This window comes from Leptonychotes weddellii, chromosome 3 (genome assembly GCF_054177405.1).
Source record: "Leptonychotes weddellii isolate Sample4059 chromosome 3, ASM5417740v2, whole genome shotgun sequence".
NCBI classification, from domain to species: domain Eukaryota; kingdom Metazoa; phylum Chordata; class Mammalia; order Carnivora; family Phocidae; genus Leptonychotes; species Leptonychotes weddellii.
Window position 1 is genome coordinate 40257923 of NC_138371.1, and position 18661 is coordinate 40276583.

General features: G+C 36.3%; 1 protein-coding gene across 2 annotated transcripts in view; it reads left to right on the plus strand.

Moving 5' to 3' along the window:
* The window catches only part of HIBCH (3-hydroxyisobutyryl-CoA hydrolase), an 87747-nt gene that overhangs the window by 40624 nt on the left and 28462 nt on the right, over nt 1-18661 (plus strand). For both annotated transcript variants that reach the window (XM_006726964.3, XM_031038011.2), the window contains exons 7-8: nt 4815-4893; nt 16227-16372. In XM_006726964.3, coding sequence (XP_006727027.2) covers nt 4815-4893; nt 16227-16372 — 225 coding nt within the window. The remainder of the gene's footprint in view (nt 1-4814; nt 4894-16226; nt 16373-18661) is intronic.

The window sequence follows — 18661 nt, forward strand, 5'->3', positions numbered from 1 at the left end:
ATGAATACCCAACTTTTGCATCAACATGGATGGAACTGGAGGAGATTATGCTAAGTGAAATAAGTCAAGCAGAGAAAGTCAATTATCATATGGTTTCACTTATTTGTGGAACGTAAGGAATAGCATGGAGGACATTAGGAGAAGGAAGGGAAAAATGAAGGGGGGAAATTGGAGGGGGAGACAAACCATGAGAGACTGTGGACTCTGAGAAACAATCTGAGGGTTTTAGGGGGGAGGGGGATGGGTTAGCCCGGTGATGGGTATTAAAGAGGGCACGTGTTGCTTTGAGCACTGGGTGTTACACGCAAACAATGAATCATGGAACACTACATCAAAAACAAATGATGTGTACTGTATGCTGACTAACATAATAAAAAAAAAGCCAATGTGGCGGACCTGAGTGCAAGTGAGGAAAGTGGAGAATGGTAAACTCCAAGATCAGGGAGCTAGAAAGAGACCAGATCATGGCCTTATCAGCCACGGGGAGGAATTTTGGTAATATTTTAATGTAATGGGAAGTCACTGGAGAATTTTGGGCAGGACAAAACCTTAACCGAGTGACACTTAATAAGCTTACTTGGCTGCTGGGTAGAGAACGGATTGTGGCAAGGACAGAAGCAAGAGGGACTAGCCTAGGCAGGAGATACTTGTGACTTCAACTAGGGTTTTAACAGTGGAGATGTGAACAGTGGCCCGATCCAAAGTATATTTTGAGGTTAGAGCTGTAAAGACCGGTTCATAGATTAGATTGGGAGATCAGAAAGAAGATGATGCTGAGGTTTTTGTCCTGAGAAGCTGGGTGAATGGTGGTGCTGTTTACTGAGGGAGCAGCACATTTAAGGAGATATCAAGAGATTTACATCTGATGTATGAACATTGAGAAAGATATTAGATATTTAAGGGGAGACATTAAGTAGGCAGGTAGATATAAAATTCTAGAGAAATCAGGATGGGGAAATGATTTAAATCATTAATGTTATGGTGCTTAAGTTCCTGGACTCATGGAAGACGTCACCTAGGAGGCGAATGTAGAACGAACAGAGTGTAGGTGAAGTGGAGTAGAGGGATGACACCTGATCATTGGTGGGGGCAGATCAACATTTGGATGTCAGGGAGTAAAGAAAGAGCAACTACTAAGATAGAAGGAAAACCAGGAGGGTATGGTGTCTCAAAGTCAGGAGAAGTGTTTCCTGAAGTAGGGACTAAGCAACTCTGCCAAATGTTCCTGAGATATCCAGTTAGAGGAAATGAGATTTCAATAGTGGGTTCGGTAGGATGCAGGGAGAGTATTTGAGAATTAAGAATTAGAATGACATCTTACATTTGGGAAATAAATCTATATAGTATAACCATTAATACAATAAAACTTGAAAACTTTGAAGCCGTTTTAGTCTAGCAAAGGGTACCAGCTCAGGTTAATGGTTAAAAAGTATGTAACATTAAATTTTGAAAGTTTCAAGGGGGACTTATTGTAAACAACCTGTAATGGATTCTTTTATATAAGATACAAAAATTATATCTGAATCTGCCATGAAGGTGCTACATCCTTTTCAGTGCTGATCAGCATTTATATTCTTAGTACTTCCAAGTGCAGTGGCTTGCATTTTTTCCAGCCTTCCTCTTAATTAAAAGGTTTTTAAAATTGGCTCTTAATGGTACTTGTGTCAAGCATCTCTTATTCTGAAAGCTTATTATTAATAAATTCTTCCTAAAATCTTGAAGTCTTTGATTTCATTCATTTTATCAGCTATGGGTGAAACAAAATATATTATGTAATACGAGATAACTGAATCAGTGAATATAGGATCTGTAGTTTCTTTGTCAAAGAATATGGGGCTCATAAATTTCTCTTTGGATTTCAGGAGGTAGATAAAGGCCCTCTATAGAGAAGTTGGGCTGTTAAGTGGTTCTCTTGTCAAATAAGGAGGATTTCAGAAGATGTAATGGAGTGACTTGTCTGGGATGAGCAGTGTTAGCAGGAAAAGGCATACAAGGCAGCTTATATTGTGTGATGCTGAAGCATGACACGATGTAGATCTGGTTCTAATTGAAAATGTAGCAAGAGACTTTTTTAATTGAAAAGAACATGGACTCAAACAGATCCAGAAAAGAGAATGAAGCAGTTATTAAACAAGTGTGGGGATCAAATGGGAATCCATAGACAAAAACTGGCAGCATTGCTTGTCTTCCTGAAAATTGAACTGCAAGCTATCTCTGCTGTTTTTTGTAGGTTTGCTTTTTTCTCTGTGCTGTATATGGGCTGCATGCAGCCTTCTCAGTTTATTCATCATCACCCTGTATATTTCTGCTTTAACTTGGCTGTCATGTCTTCTTTGGCTCAAATTTCAAATGACCTTTAAGCTTTGGCTGTCATCGACTCACAGCAGCCCACTGTGTTTTAGTTTAAATACCTGAGAGTAAGAATCTTGTCTAACACGCTTTTCTTTCTCTCCCTTTGCTCCCTGGGCCTTACAGCTCTGGTTAGCCTTGATTGGCTACCCTTGGGTGCCCATCCCTAGTTCAGCCACTGCTCAGGGAAGGGCCATGTCTTTGGGTAGAGAAAGGGCAGTGATGGGGCAGACTGTGGCCTTCTCTCAGTGTGTATTCCTCACTTTAAAATTGTATGATTAGTTGAAATTGTAAAGTCTTGGGATTTTGGAGAAATGGCATGAAGGCACTATGGTTGTTGGAATAAGCATGGCAAGAGTAGTGGTAGAGGTAGGCTGGGCCAGACTATGTAGAGCCTTGCATGCTATGAATGAGTTTGAAGTGTGTGTTTGTGTCTCATAAATATCCACGTTTGTTCAAATATGTGTTAGAGATACATAGGGAAAAATCTGAAGTGTTACATACCAAATTAATAACTGTTTCTCTGGAAAGAGGGAGGAGACTAGGATTGGGGTTGTGGTCACATTTTACCTTTATATATAAATATTTGGTAAAGGGGGATATAATCATTGCTGTTTGTGGAATTCAGAGTTAATTAAAAGAGGTAGGAGGCAATGACCAGAGGAGTATGGTTTGAAGCAGGGTCAGTCTGTGAGGCCTGGAGATCTACCTACTATGCAGCCCTAGGGAGGCAGTTCTGAGCCCTAGGACTCTAAAGAACAAAGTCGGAAAACTGGGAATCCAGTCCAACTCTAAGTTCTTAGCAAGACATTCCTGAACATTAATAACTTTGAGCTACAATGTGACAAATTAAAAGTTAGAATATGAATCAAGGACCTCTAAAATAATGTAATAAATTAATACTAAAACTAGTAATGCTCTCTTCATTAAAATTTGTAAGATTTCATAATCTTGAAGTATATACAGTCGAATTTGGGTCAGTATTGTCAGTTGAATGTGTCATAGTAGAATACCTATAACATGATATTTGCCTGTATGAAGAATATCCCAAACATTGTGGTTTTAACTTACAAGTGTTGACACCAAAAGATGTATGTAGTGGCTGAAGAATTTTATTCATTTTCATGTTTATTTACATGGTCTTCTAAAATTTAAGTTTAGCATATAATATATAAAATTTATAAGAAATTGCATGTGTGTTTTAGTGTTTCTTAGGAGGGTTTTAAAGTTTAAAGAACTTTTTTTTAATTATTATTCTTAAATATTTTTAAGTAGTCTCTACACCCAACATGGGACTCGAACCCACAACCCCAAGATCAAGAGTCACATGCTCCACTGACTGAGCCAGCCAGGTGCTTCCCCACCCCCCATACTTTTTTTTTTTTTTTTTTTTACAGATTTTATTTTTTATGTAATCTCTATACCCAATGTGGGAAAAGTTTCAAGAACTTTTAAATGGCTGACCTGAGTATGAAAACACTTGAAAGAGTTGAAGAAATTGTAATGAAAGATTAGAAGAACAAGATACAAATGAGGCCCTTTCTATTTAGTTAATGCTTACAGAACTCTGAAGTGCCTGATACTGCCCCAAACACTTTATACGTTTTTAACTCATTTAATACTATGCTGACAAAGATAGACTACACTGGTTAAAAAGGATCAAGAATGAGAAGAACTAAAACAGTCTAACAGAAGTTCTGAATAATGTGAAAAGAACATAACATAGGAAATGCATGTTACAGTGTGAGCATTGGTGTTAACTGGATACTTTGTCATCACATGTATACCTCTTATTTCATTTTATTCAAATATGTTTTTTTTCAAATATGTTTATTCAAAGATGGCTATTAAGTTTTCCCTTTTCAGTGACATGCAACAAATTAGAGATAGAGACTTTCAGCCAAATCTTATTTTCTAAAACTTATGTTTAGTAATCAGTTTTTAAGAGGTGTACAGTTGGCCCTGTTAAATGTTGTATCTGAGAAAAATGATGTTACTAATGTTATGAACTGTGTAATAAATGATGAAATATGTGAATAAATGTGTTAATATTGCTATTCAAAGCCACTGAAATTAGCTAGAATGGCTTGATTGTGCTCTTTTGATGATTGGTTTCACTGATGACAATACTCAGTGGTTCTGGGAACAGTCACTATTCTATAATGCTGTACTGGACTTGAAATGAGAGGGAATGGGGGAAGAGGACATTAAGCATAACACAAAATACTGATTGAAAACATCTTAGTTAAAACAAATCTATTCCAGATACCAGGGATACGCATATATTTTTTGTCCAGTACTCCTGAAATTATGTGTTTTAGGGTTTTTCTCCAGTGTGTCTCCTAAAAGAAATTCTTGTAGAATATAAAGATAATTTACTTGGTTTAAAATGTTTGTGTGTGTATGAGTTTGCTTATATATTTTTTTACAGTATTTTTAAACAACTTTTTGCCTTATATTCCTAGGGAGTTGGTCTCTCAGTTCATGGGCAATTCCGAGTGGCTACTGAAAAGTCTCTCTTTGCGATGCCAGAAACAGCAATAGGTAAAAACCCTCAATTTTTCATAATCACATCTAGAATTATCTTTGGATGCATTTTAGATTACACTGTTGTTAAAGAAATTGATGGAATCTTGCTGAGATACAGCAATGAAAGAATTCTTAAAAAGAAATTAGGAAGATACCTGAAAGTTATATTAGCTCAGTAATTGTATCTGAAAACACAAAAGAATATTTAACTGGCAACACTAACACACTGGTCATTAATTTTAGATAAAAGATTATTAGGAGAAAATAGTCTTGTTTTGGGCGCCTGGGTGGCTCAGTTGTTAAGCGTCTGCCTTCGGCTCAGGTCATGATCCCGGGGTTCTGGGATCGAGCCCCGCATCGGGCTCCCTGCTCGGCGGGAAGCCTGCTTCTCCCTCTCCCACTCCCCCTGCTTGTGTTCTTGCTCTCGCTATGTCTCTCTCTGTCAAATAAATAAATAAAATCTTTAAAAAAAAAAAAAAAAGTCTTGTTTTCAGATCTCTGATCCATTTTGATTGTTTTAATTTTTTTATTTAAGAGAAAGAGTGTGCCTGAGTTGGGTGGGGAGGTGCAGAGGGAGAGAAAATCCCAAGCAGGCTCCATGCTCAGCTTGATCTCACGACTGTGAGATCATGACCTGAGCCGAAATCAGTAGTTGGCCACTTAACCGACTGAGCCACCCAGGTGCCCCCATTTTGAAATTTTTGTACATGGTGTGAAATATGGATCAAAGGTATAGATCAAATTTTATTATTTTGCACATGGAGATATAGTCATTCACACACTACATTTTGAAAAAGCTGTTGTTTCTCCACTGATGGCTTTTGTACCTTTATGTGTGTTATATTGGTGCCAACACTACAGTCTTGATTATTGTTGCTTTATTGTAGAAATCAGGTAGCAATAATCCTCTCATTTTGTTGTTTTCCCTAACTTGTTTTGGCTATAAAGATCCTTTGTATTTCTATATGAATTTTAGAGTCAGTTTGTCAATTTGAACTAAAAAATCTGCTAGGATTTTGATTAGGATTGTCTAAAATTTAAGAAGAATTGACAACAATGTAGAATCTTCAGACCTGAGAGCAAGGTATATCTCTCCATTTATTTAGGTCTTCTTTAATTTCTCTAAGCCAAGTTATGTAGTTTTCAGTTTATAGGTCTTACATATCCTTTGTTAGATTTTTCCTTAACTGTTTGGTATTGTTTGTTACTATTTTAAAAATAAAGTTCTGACTTTTAGTTACCAGTATATAGAAATACCTTTGATTCTTATTTTTTTAATGAAGCATGATTAACATACAGTTTTTAGTTTCAGGTGTACATCATAGTGATTTGATATTTTTATACATCACAGAATGATTCCCACGAGAATCTAGTAGCCATCTGTCACCATACAAAGTTATTATATTATTGACTATATTTCCTACACTGTAGATTTTATCTCTGTGACTTACTTATTTTATAAGTGGAAGTTTGTACTCTTAATCCCCTTCATCTATTTTGCTTGCCCCCAACCACTCCAAAAGTTTGTTTCCTATATGTATGAATCTGTTTCTGTTTTGTTTTCTTTTTTAGATTCCACACATAAGTAAAATCATATTGTATTTGTCTTCTGATTTATTTCACTTAGCATAATACCCCTAGGTCTATCCATACTGTTACAAATGGCAAGATTTTATTCCTTTTTTGTCGCAAAGTAATATTCCATTGTATATGTATGTATACCACATCTTTTTTATCCATTCCTCTATTGATGGACACTTCAGTTGCTTCCGTGTCTTGGCTATTGTAAATAATGCTGCAGTGAACATAGGGGTGCATATATCCCCTTGAATTGGTATTTTTATATTTTTTCAGATATATACCCAGAAGTGGAATAGCTGGATTATGTGGTAGTTCTATTTTGAATTTTTTGAAGAACCCCCATACTTTCCACAGTGGCTGCACCAATTTATATTCCCACCAGCAGTACATGAGGGTTCCCTTTTGTCCACATCCTTACCAACACTAGTTTTTGGCTTTTTGATGATAGCCAATCTGACAGGTGTGAGGTAATATCTCATTGTGGTTTTCTTTTAAAATTTTATTTTTTAAATTAAGTTTTTTATTTTAATTCCAGTATAGTTAACATACAATGTTATATTAATTTCAGGTGTACAATATATTGATTCAACACTTCCATACGTCACCCAGTACTTCAGTACTTAGCACAAATATCCTCCTTAATCCCCATCAGTTATTTCACCTATCCCCCCATCCACCTCCTCTCTGGTAACCACCAGTTTGTTCTCGGTAGTTAAGAGTCTGTTTCTTGGTTTTGTTTCTCTCTCTCTCTTTTTTCCTTTGCCGATTTGTTTCTTAAATTCCACATATGAGAGAAATCATATAGTATTTGTCTTTCTGTGACTGACTTGTTGTGCTTAGCATTATACTCTCTAGCTCCATCCATGTCATTGTAAATGGCAAGATTTCATTCTTTTTTTATGGCTGAGTAATATTCCTATGTGTGCATGCACACCCACGTGTGTGTGTATGCTTCCACAATTTGGCTATTGTAAATAACGCTGCTATAAACATAGGGGTGCATATATCCCATCATATTAGTGTTTTTGTATTTTGGAGGGTAAATACCCAGTAGTTCAAATACTGGATTGTAGGATAATTCTATTTTTAACTTTTTGAGGAACCTCCATACTGTTTTCCACAGTGGCTGTACCAGTTTGCATTCCCACCAGCAGTGAAAGAGGGTTCTTTTTTCTCCACATCCTTGCTAGCACTTGTTTCTTTTATTTTTGATTTTAGCCATTCTGATAGGTGTGAGGTGATATCTCATTGTAGTTTTGATTTGTTTCCCTGATGATGAGTAATGTCGAGTATCTTTAATGTGTTTGTTGGCCATCTCGATGTGTTCTTTGGAGAAATGTCTGTTCATGTCTTCCCATTTTTAATTGGATTATTTGTTTTTTTGGGGTGTTGAGTTGTATGAGTTCTTCATATATTTTGGATACTAATCCCTTATCAGATAATGTCATTTGCAAATATCCTCTCTCATTCAGTAGTTTGCCTGTTAGTTTTGTTGGTTATTTAAATATCTTCTCCCATTCTGTAGTTCTCTTTTAGTTTTGTTGATTGTTTCCTTCACTGTGCAGAAGCTTTTTATTTTGATGTAGTCCCAATAGTTTATTTTTGCTTTTATTTCCCCTGCCTCAGGAGACATATCTAGAACAATGTTGTTATGGCTGATGTCAGAGAATTACTGCCTGTGCTCTCCTAGGATTTTTATGGTTTCAGGTCTCACGTTTAGGTCCTTAATCCATTTTGAATTTACTTTTGTGTGTGGTGTAAGAAAGTGGCCCTGTTTCATTCTTTTGTGTGTTGCTGTCCAGTTTTCCTAATACCACTTATTGAAGAGACTACATTTTCCCCATTGTGTTTTTTCTCCATTGTCGTAAATTGACCATATATGTGTGGTTTTATTTCTGAGTTCTCTATTCCATTGATCTATGTGTCTGTTGTTGTGTCAGTACCGTACTGTTTTAAATTTGTATAGTTTCATAGTACAGTTTGAAATCAAGGAGCATGATACCTCTAGCTTTGTTCTTTATCAAGACTATGCTGGCTATTTATTGGGGTCTCTTGTGGTTCCACTGATATTTTAGGATTATTTGTTCTAATTCTGTGAAAATACATTGAATTTTGATAAAGATCACATTGGATCTGTAGATTGCTTTTGGTAGTATGGACATTTTAACAATATTAATTCTTCCAGTCCATGAGCATGGAATGTTTTTCTATTTATTTGAGTTGTCTTCAGTTTTTCTCATCAATGTTGTGCAGTTTTCAGTCTTTTACTTCCTTGGTTAAATTTATTCCTAGGTATTTTATTTATTTTTTTATGCAGTTATAAATGGATTTTTTTTATTGATTTCTTAATTTCTCTTTCTGATAGCTCATTTAATAGGGTATAGAAACACAACTGATTTCTGTATATTAATTTTACATCCTGGGACTTTACTGAATTCACTTATTCTAACAGTTTTTGGTGGACTCTTCATGGTTTTCTCTATAGTATGTTATCTGCAAATGGTGACAGTTTTATTTCTTTCCTTCCAATTTGAATGCCTTTTATTTCATTTTCTTGCTGATTGCCATGGATAGGAGTTCCAGTACAATGTTGAATAAAAGCATCAAGAGTGGACATCCTTGTCTTGTTCCTGATTTTAGAGGAAACGCTTTCAGCTTTTCACCATTGAATATGATGTTAGCTGTGGATTTGTAATACATGGTCTTTATGACTTTGGTGCCATACATTGTATATTCCTTCTATACCCACTTTGTTGAGAGTTTTTATCATAAACGGATGTTGAATTTTGTCAAATGATTTTTCTGCATCTTTTGGATCAATCATATGATTTTATCCTTGTGTACTGACTGATATGTGGATTTTTTAAAAGATTTTTTTATTTATTAGAACGGGTGCAGAGGAGAGGGAGAAGCAGGCTCCCCACAATCAGGAAACCTGACATGGGCTCAATCCCAGGACCCCAGGATCATGACCCAAGCTGAAGGCAGATGCTTAACTGACTGAGTCATGCAGGCTCCCCTGATATGTGCATGTTAAATAGTCCTTGCATTTCAAGAATAAATCCCACTTGGTTGTGGTGTATGATTCTTTTACCGTATTGTTGAGTTTGGTTTGCTAATACTTTGTTAAGGATTTTTGCATCTATATTCATCAGGGATATTGGTATGTAATTTTTGTTTGTTTTAGTGGTGTCTTTGGTTTCAGTATCAAGGTAATGCTAACCTCATTAAATGAGTTTGGAAGCATTTCTTCCTCTTCTATTTTTTTGGAATAATTTGAGAAGGATAGGTATTAACTTTTCTTTAAATGTATGGTAGAATTCACCTGTGAGGCCTTCTGGTTCTGGACTCTTGTTTTGGGGGAGTATTTAAATGCTGAATCAGTTTCATTTCTTGTAATTGGTCTGTTTAGATTTTCTTTGAGATTAATCTTGGAGGGTTGTGTGTTTCTAGGAATTTATTTCTTCTACGTTTTCCAGTTTGTTGGCATATGATAATTGTTCATGGTAATCTGTTATGTATACACAGTAATCTTTATTTCTGTGGTGTCAGTTGTAACTTCTCTTCTTTCATTTCTGATTTTATTTATTTGGGCCCTCTTTTTTTCTTTATGGGTGTGGCCATGTGTTTATCAGTTTTATTTGTTCAAGGAACCAGATTCTAGTCTCCCTGAGCTCCCCGAGCAGGGAGCCCGATGCGGGGCTCCATCCCAGGACCCTGGGAGCATGACCCGAGCTGAAAGCAGTCGTTTAACCTGAGCCATCCAGGCGCCCCATAGCCTTTATTTTTTTTTTTTCCCAGTCTAGTTCCTTTAGATATAAAGTTAGACTATTTATTTGCGGATTTTTTTCTTGTTTTTTTTGAGGTAGGCCTATTTCCCTATGAACATCCCTCTTAGTATTCCTTTTGCTGCATCCCATAGATTTTGTAAAGTTGAATTTCCTTTTTATTTGTCTCAAAGAATTTTTTAAAATTTCCTTTCTGATTTCTTCATTGTCCCATTGGTTATTTAGTAACATGTTACTTAGTCTTCATGTGTCTGTGTTTTTTTTTTTTTTTTCCAGTTTTCTTCTTGTAATTGATTTCTAGTTTCATACAGTTAAGGCTTAATATGACTGTAATTGCCTTGAATTTATTGAGACTTGTTTTGTGGCCTAACTTGTGATCTATCATGAAAAATATTCCATGTGCATTTTTAAAGAAATGTTCTATTTATATCTGCTAAGTCCATGTGGTCTAATATGTTGATTTTCGGTGTGGATGATCTACCCACTGATGTAAGTGGGGTATTAATGTCCTGTATTATTATTGTATTACTCCATTTAGGTCTGTTAATATTTACTTTATATATTTAGGGGATTCTGTGTTAGGTGCATAAATATTTATAAATGTTATATCCTCTTCTTGGATTGATCTCTTTATCATCATGTAATGTTTTTCTTTGTCTTTTGTTAAAGTCTTCGTTTTAAAGTCTGTTTTGTCTTACATGAGTATCACTACACCAGCCTTTTCTTTTCCATTTGCATGGAATATCATTTTCAGTCCGTGTGTGCCTTTAGATCTGAAGTGAGTCTTTTCTAGGCAGCATATAGATGGATCTTTTTTTTTTTTTTAATCCCTTCAGCCGCCTATGTCTTGATTGTAGCATTTAATACATTTACATTAAAAGTAGTTATTAATAGGTATGTATTTATTGTCATTTTGTTAATTGTTTTCTGGTTGTTTTTGTAATTCTTTGTTCCTTTCTTATTGTTGTATTCCCTTGTGGTTTGATGGTTTTCTTTAGTGTTATGTTTGGGTTTCTTTCTCTTCATTTTTTGTATTTTGGTTTGACGTTACCATGAGGTTCACATATATCAACCTGTATATATATATATAGCAGTCTTTGTCTTTTATGTATATATATAAAATATATATATGATATGTATATATCAATCTATTTTAAGTTGATAGTCACTTAAGTTCAAACACATTCTAAAAGCTCTACATTTTTACTTCTCCCCCTCCTTTTGATGTCCTATTTTACATCTTTTTATTTTGTGTATCCTTTTTTTTTTTAAAGATTTTACTTATTTGACAGAGAGAGACACAGCAAGAGAGGGAACACAAGCAGGGGGAGTGGGAGAGGGAGAAGCAGGCTTCCCGCTGAGCAGCGAGCCTGATGCGGGGCTCAATCCCAGGACTCTGGGATCACAACCTGAGCAGAAGGTAGACGCTTAACGACTGAGCCACCCAGGCGCCCCTTGTGTATCCCTTGACTACTTATTGTAGTTACAGTTGATTTACTATTTTTTTCTTTTAATCTTCATATTAGCTTTTTAAATGGCTGATCCCCCTGCCTTACTATATATTTGCCTTTACCAGTGAGATTTTTTTCTTTCATATGTTTTCTTATTTGTAGTTATGGCCTTTTTTTTTTTTTTTCCTGCTAAAGAAGACCCTTGAGGCGCCTGGGTAGCTCAGTCAGTTAAGCATCTGCCTTCTGCTCAGGTCATGATCTCAGGGTTCTGGGATCAAGCCCTGCATCGGGCTCTCCACTCAGCGGCGAATCTGCTTCTCCCTCTCCCTCTATGATATCTCTTGCTTTTGCTGTCCCTCAAATAAATAAATCTTAAAAAATAAAAAAATAAAAAAAAAGACCACCCTTTAACATTTCTTGTAAAGCCAGTTTAGTGGTGGTGAACTCCTTTAATTTGTGTGGGAAACTCTTATCTCCTCTTCAATTCTGAATGATAGCCTTGCTGCATAAAGTATTCTTAGTTGTAAGTTTTTTCCTTTCAACACTTTAAATATATCCTACCACTCTCTTTTGGCCTGTAAAATTTCTGGGGAAAAATCAGCTGATTGTCTTATGGAGTTTCCCTCTTATGTGACTATTTGTCTTTCTCTTGCTGCCTTTAAGATTCTTTATTTTTAAGTTTTGCTACTTTTAATTATTATGTCTTGGTGTGGGTCTCTTTGGGTTCATCTTGTTTGGGACTTTTTTTGATTCTTGGACCTGGATGTCTGTTTCCTTCCATGGGTTAGGGAAGTTTTCAGCCATTATTTCCTCAAATAAGTTTTCTGCCCCTTTCTTCTCCTAGGGCCCCTATTACATGAAATATGTACACTTGATGTTTTCCTAGAGATCTCTAAAGCTACCCTCATTTTTTAAAATTCTTTTTTCTTTCTGCTGTTCTGATTAGGTAATTTCTACTATTCTGTCTGCTAAATGCCGATTTGTCCTTCTGTATCACTTCAGTGATTCTGCAGCTCTGGTTCTTATATTTTCTAACTCTTTGTTCAAGTTCCTTCATTCTTAAGTGCAGTGAGCATCTTTATGACTATTACTCTGAACTCTTTATCAGGTGGTTTACCTGATAAATTACTTATCTCTGTTTCATTAAGGTTTTTTTTCCCTCCCTAGGGTTTTATCTTCTTTTGTTTGGAACATATTCCTCTGTCTCCTCATTTTGTTTGACTTTCTGTGTTTGTTTCTGTGAATTAGAATAGCTGTCTACCTCTCTTAGTTTTGAAGGAGTGGCCTTGAACAGGAGCATCCTCTGTATAGACTGGTATGCCTGGCAGCTTTGGTTGGTTGAGCTGGAGCAGAGATGGGCCACGAGTATGCTGCTCTGGGGTTACCTTGACAGGACAGGTGGGGGGATGGGGTGGGCACCTTCAGCAGATAGCTAGAATTCATGTGGGCTAGGGATCTGGGACTTGCTAGGGCAGCCCTATAGATTGACTAGAGTGCCTGGACCCTGCTCCTGTCTGCACTGTGAAGGTGGATTGGATTGGGGGGTGGGGGGGTGCAATGTAAATTGTGATGCTTGTTGGCACCTCTGACCCTAGAGAGTTCCAGCAGTCCCTTGCCCATTTGGTGGATGCTGCAGGGTTAGTAAGTGGATTTTCCTCACATTCTAATTGCTCTTTAAAACAGCTGTGTTTGTTTTTTTCCACTGTGCCCAGAGTCGGTGAGTCTGTGCAGGGGCCCCTCAGTGATATCCCTCCTTACTGTAAGGCATCACATTGGGAGTGGTGTTTCCGTGGTTATTGCCTGTATCTCTGTCTCTCCTGCTGTTGTATATGTGGTTCCCCCCATCACTTTATGTGCAGAAGCTGTTCAATTGGTTCTCAGTTCTTTTTCAGCAGGAATTGCTCTCTATGTAGATGTAGATGTGGTGTATCTGTGGAAGAAGGTGAATTCAGGGTCTTCCTAAGCCACCATCGTGGACTGCCACCTGAAGTACAATTGATTCTGTATTGACTTTGTGTCCTGCAAACTTCCTAAACTCATTTATTAGTTCTAGTGGATTTTTTTTTTTTTTTTGGTAGATTGTACTAGGGTTTTTTTGGTATAAATAATTACATTATTTACAGATAAAGTCACTTTTACATTTTCCTTTCCAATCTGGATACTCTTTATTTTTCTTGCCTTATTCCACTGGGTTAGAACCCCCAATACAATGTTGAATAGAAGTATTGAGAGTGGGCATTCTTGCCTTGTTCTTGATCTGAGGGAAAACATTCAGTCCTTCAATTAAGTGGGACGCTGGGTATAAGTTTTTCATAGGTGCCCTTTATCAGGATGAAGATGTTTTCTTCTATTTCTAAATTGCTGAGGGTTTTTATTAGGAATGGATTTTGAATCTAAAAAGCCAAAACCTTTTCTGCATCAGTTGAGGTGATTATTGGTTTTTCTTTTTTAGTTTGTTAACATGGTGAATTGCTTTGCTTGATTTTTTTTAACATTAAACTAGCCTTGCATTACTAGGATAAATCTCACTCTGGCATGAGGTGTTATACTTTTTATATGTTGTTACGTTTGATACACTAAAATTTTATTTGGAATTTTTGCATCTGTGTGTTCATGAAAGACATTGGTCTGTGGTTTTCTTGTAATGTCCTTGCTTCCTTCTGGTATGGGGGTAATGCTGGCCTCATTTTCTGGAGGAGTTTCTGTAGAATTGGTATAATTTTTTTCTGTGTTTGGTAGAATTCATCAATGAAGCCATCTAGACCTGAAGTTTTCTCTGGGGGATGGTTTTCAACTACAAATTCAAAGTCTTTAATATATGTAGGGCTATTCAAATTATCTCTTTCTTGCACAAACTTTGGTAGGGTGGATCTTTTAAGAAATTTGTCCAATTTATTAGCATCAAGTTCTTCATAAAGTGAAAACTTTTGTGGGGGACACAATTCAGTCCATAACAGGGACTTATCAGCATATAGATGTTATCTAGAGCCATAAGTGCTAAGGAAATGTGTGTGTAGGAATAGCCTAAGATCAAGCCTAGGCAGAGCAGCATGTAGAGGTCAGGAGAAGGAAGCAGACCCAGCAAGGGGGAATGGAAAGAAGCAGCCATTGAGACAGGGGCAAAAAAAGAATGTAGTACCCTGGAACAGAGGAACATATTTCAGGACAGACTGTGTTTTGACTTGGGCAGAGTGCTGCTGAGGCTGTGGGGCAGGTAGTATATAGCGTAGAATGCATGTAGAGTGTAGAATGTTGGGGAACTGAAAGAAGAACAGAGGGGCTGGAATGTAGTAAATGAGTAGTAAGAGATGTACTTGAAAAAGTGATTGGGGGCCTTGAAGGCTTTGATAAAATGTTGGTTTTAATCTAATAGAAATAGTTATGGCATAGTTTGGAGCAGTAGAAGGCAACACTCTTATCAAGATTTGTGTTATTAAAAAGATCACTCTGGCTATTGTATGGAGAACTTTCAGGAGAAGGAATCAATAGGTCATAGTCACTGGTGGGTGTTAAAAGGGTGGTATGAGAAGAGGATGTTGGTATGAGAAGAGACTGGATGGTTTTGCACTTTTTGAGGTAAGTGATACTAGAAGACAGACGATAGGAGTCGGGGGAAAGTTCAATTTTAGACCTATCTTGTTTGAGGTGCTTAGAAATATTTACAGTAGAATGCTGCTAATTCTTTCAAGTCTAGGAACTTTTTGTCATGTAGGACTGGAAAGAATTTGAACGCTTGTGTTTTTATCTCAGTTTCATTAAATGAAGCAATCTTAGAATAGATATCTGGATTATAAAACTAGAGGGTCACAATTGTTTAAGGAGCTCTTAAATACCAAAAAGTAGTGTACTGGCAAGTATTTGCATATATGCTATTTTCAGTTGTTACCACTAGAGAGAATAAGGGAATTTAAAAAAAAAAAAAGATGGCTAAGAAAAGAGTAAATGCAAGTGATTTTATTAGGTATAAACATTCTTGGTGTAGGACTAAAAGTTATTGCATCACTTTAAATATCTTAAATATTAGATAATTGATTAACAGAATAGACTATGATTTGAATGGTAATAATGAATTTTCACATAATACAGCTTTAGATTATGCATATTTATCATTTGAAAGAAAACATTTTTTTAAATTTAAATTCAATTAGCCAACATATAGTGCATCATTAGTTTTTGATGTAGTGTTCAGTGATTCATTTTCATTGTTTACTATTTCAGAGATTATTAAAAATAGTGATAAGGAAATTTTAGGTAATATTTAATGAGTACAACTTATATACAAAAAGTTATGCCATCAAATACTTTATTGACATCTATAGAAATGAGACATGAAAATTTTGAAAAATACTCAAGTCAGAACAATTTAATAGCAAGTCTTTTGTGATACTGATTGCATTGGAAAGTACTTAGTAATATTTTTAGTATAGATTCAAATAATAGAGAGAAATGGCCATTTGATCTCAAGTAAAGAGTTATATTCATCTTTTTAATTTGAATCATTATTATCTCTTTCCATTATTTAATACAGGACTATTCCCTGATGTGGGTGGAGGTTATTTCTTGCCACGACTTCGAGGAAAACTTGGTTATTTCCTTGCATTAACAGGATTCAGGCTGAAAGGAAGAGATGTGTATGCAGCAGGAATTGCTACACATTTTGTAGATTCTGAAAAGGTAATTACTTGGATTATTGCATTTTGTGTTATTGGAATAACTCCTGTTGCATGGGAAGGCAGTATAAGTGGTTGGGATCCCAGGCTTTTGGTTAGATGTGGGTCTGAATCCGGGATCTACTGTTTAAAGTTGTGTGACCTTTGGAAAGATAGTTAAGCTCTCCAATCATGTTTCCTCATGTGCAAAATGGAGATAATTATGTCTGGATTCAGGACTGTTTTGCCTGGCACCTTCAGTGAATATTTTTTCATGAATAATTACACTTTGGTTAAAAAAATACCTACTTCAAGAAAATCTAATATATAAGAATCTAAATTTATATATAAAAAGATAGGCTTTTATTTTACAAAAACATTTTTGAAAGGTCTTCTTGGTTGTGAGTTTCCCTACTAGTGCATTTAAGAGTTACATTTGTAAAATATGGTCTTAAAAACTTTTCTAAAGGCTGTTGCAAGGGACACATATTACTTAGCTTTGTCTTTTTTTTTTTTTTTTAACAAAATTTAACAGTTTTCTTAGCACAGAATAGCACAGTGGCAAAGAACGTACAGACAGACAGCTTAGGTTTAAATATTAGCTTGAATTTAGCCTCTTTATCCCCTAGTTTGCCCATTTCTATATGGGGATGGCAGTTCCTACCATAGTAGTTGAATATTTTTGTGGTCAATGTAACAGAAAATCCAGTTCAAGGTGGTTTTGCCTCAGAATTTCCAGCAAGAAACTTGGGATTTATTCTGCTTCAACTGGGAGCTCACCCTCCTTGAACTGGCTTATATTACCCTTGAACCCATGAGCCAGTTAGCCTACATCAACTAACCCACCTTGCTAATGTGTTCCATATCTGGAAGTATGGGGTGAACTTAGCTTTCTAGGAGGAAGCACATAGATCTCCAGATGGATATCTGATCTTGAGAGAGGGATGTTTTGGGATAGGAGGAGGAATGTTACAAAAAAGTATGAGAACCTTCTATCACATTGCTTGAAGTTTCAGATCTTTCTCCATGTTATGGGCATCCACAGTCACACTGAGTAGGTGTCTGTCCCATCCTTCCCGTGAGCTGTAAGAGGAAGCAAACATGGGACTCCATTTTGTACTCTTGAGGGACACCGTTTGTTAGAGTGGAATTTAGTTAAGAATGGGAGAGAGCGCTGATCCACAGCTTAATTCCCTTCTTTGTCAGCCTGCTCAGTAATAATTTCTACAGTGTGTAGGCTGCCATTCACAGGACCTGTACAGGATAACAGAAATGAGTAATGAATGTTGGGGTTGAGACTAGAGGGGCATACAAAAGATAAAAGATAAATAACCATCTGTCTCATCTGACAAAGTAGAATATGAGAAGTGTAACAAAGAATATAGAGAAGGTACTCAATGGATTGAAAGGAGGGAAAACTTAAAAGGCTGGAAGTTTTCTCATAGAGGTTGCAGTTCAGCTGGGCCTTAAGATGAGTACTGTCAGGAAAAAGCATTCTAGATAGAGGAAAACATGTAATGAGCAAACCAGCGGGCAGGAAAGCTTAGCTATGTTTTGGAAACAATAAAAAGTCCCATTTGGCTGAGCATAGAATAGTATGTGAGGGATATAGATGTAGATTAAGTGTGGTTATATTATAGAGCTGTGCACTGACCATAGTAACCATTAGTCACATGTGGCAATCTTAAAGTTAATTGAAATAAAATTTATAATTCAGATCTCTGTTGCAGTACTGCATTTCAAGTATTTAATAGAGAGAAACAAAGATGAATGTCTCTCCTCTTTAGTTTCTTCCATCTTTATCTAATTCCTTGCAAGGCAACATTTGCTGTGTGGGAATGTGTGTGCGTTCAACTTCAGAGAAAATTTCCTTCACTGATTAGCTGAAGAGAGCACATCATAATTTTAAGACAAGTATTTTTAAAAAGAGTATATAGTTTCTTTAAAAGAAAGTCCTGGTGCAGCCATTCTGGAAAACAGTTTGGAGTTTCCTCAAAAAGTTGAAAATAGAGCTACCCTACGACCCAGCAATTGCACTACTGGGTATTTACCCCAAAGATACAAATGTGGTGATCCGAAGGGCTATGTGCACCCCAGTGTTTATAGCAGCAATGTCCACAGTAGCTAAACTATGGAAAGAGCCACGATGTCCATCAACAGATGAGTAGATAAAGAAGATGTGGTATATATATACAATGGAATATTATGCAGCCATCAAAAAACCCGAAATCTTGCTATTTGCGATGACATGGATAGAACTAGAGTGTATTATGCTAAGCGAAATAAGTCAATCGGAGAAAGACATGTATCATAT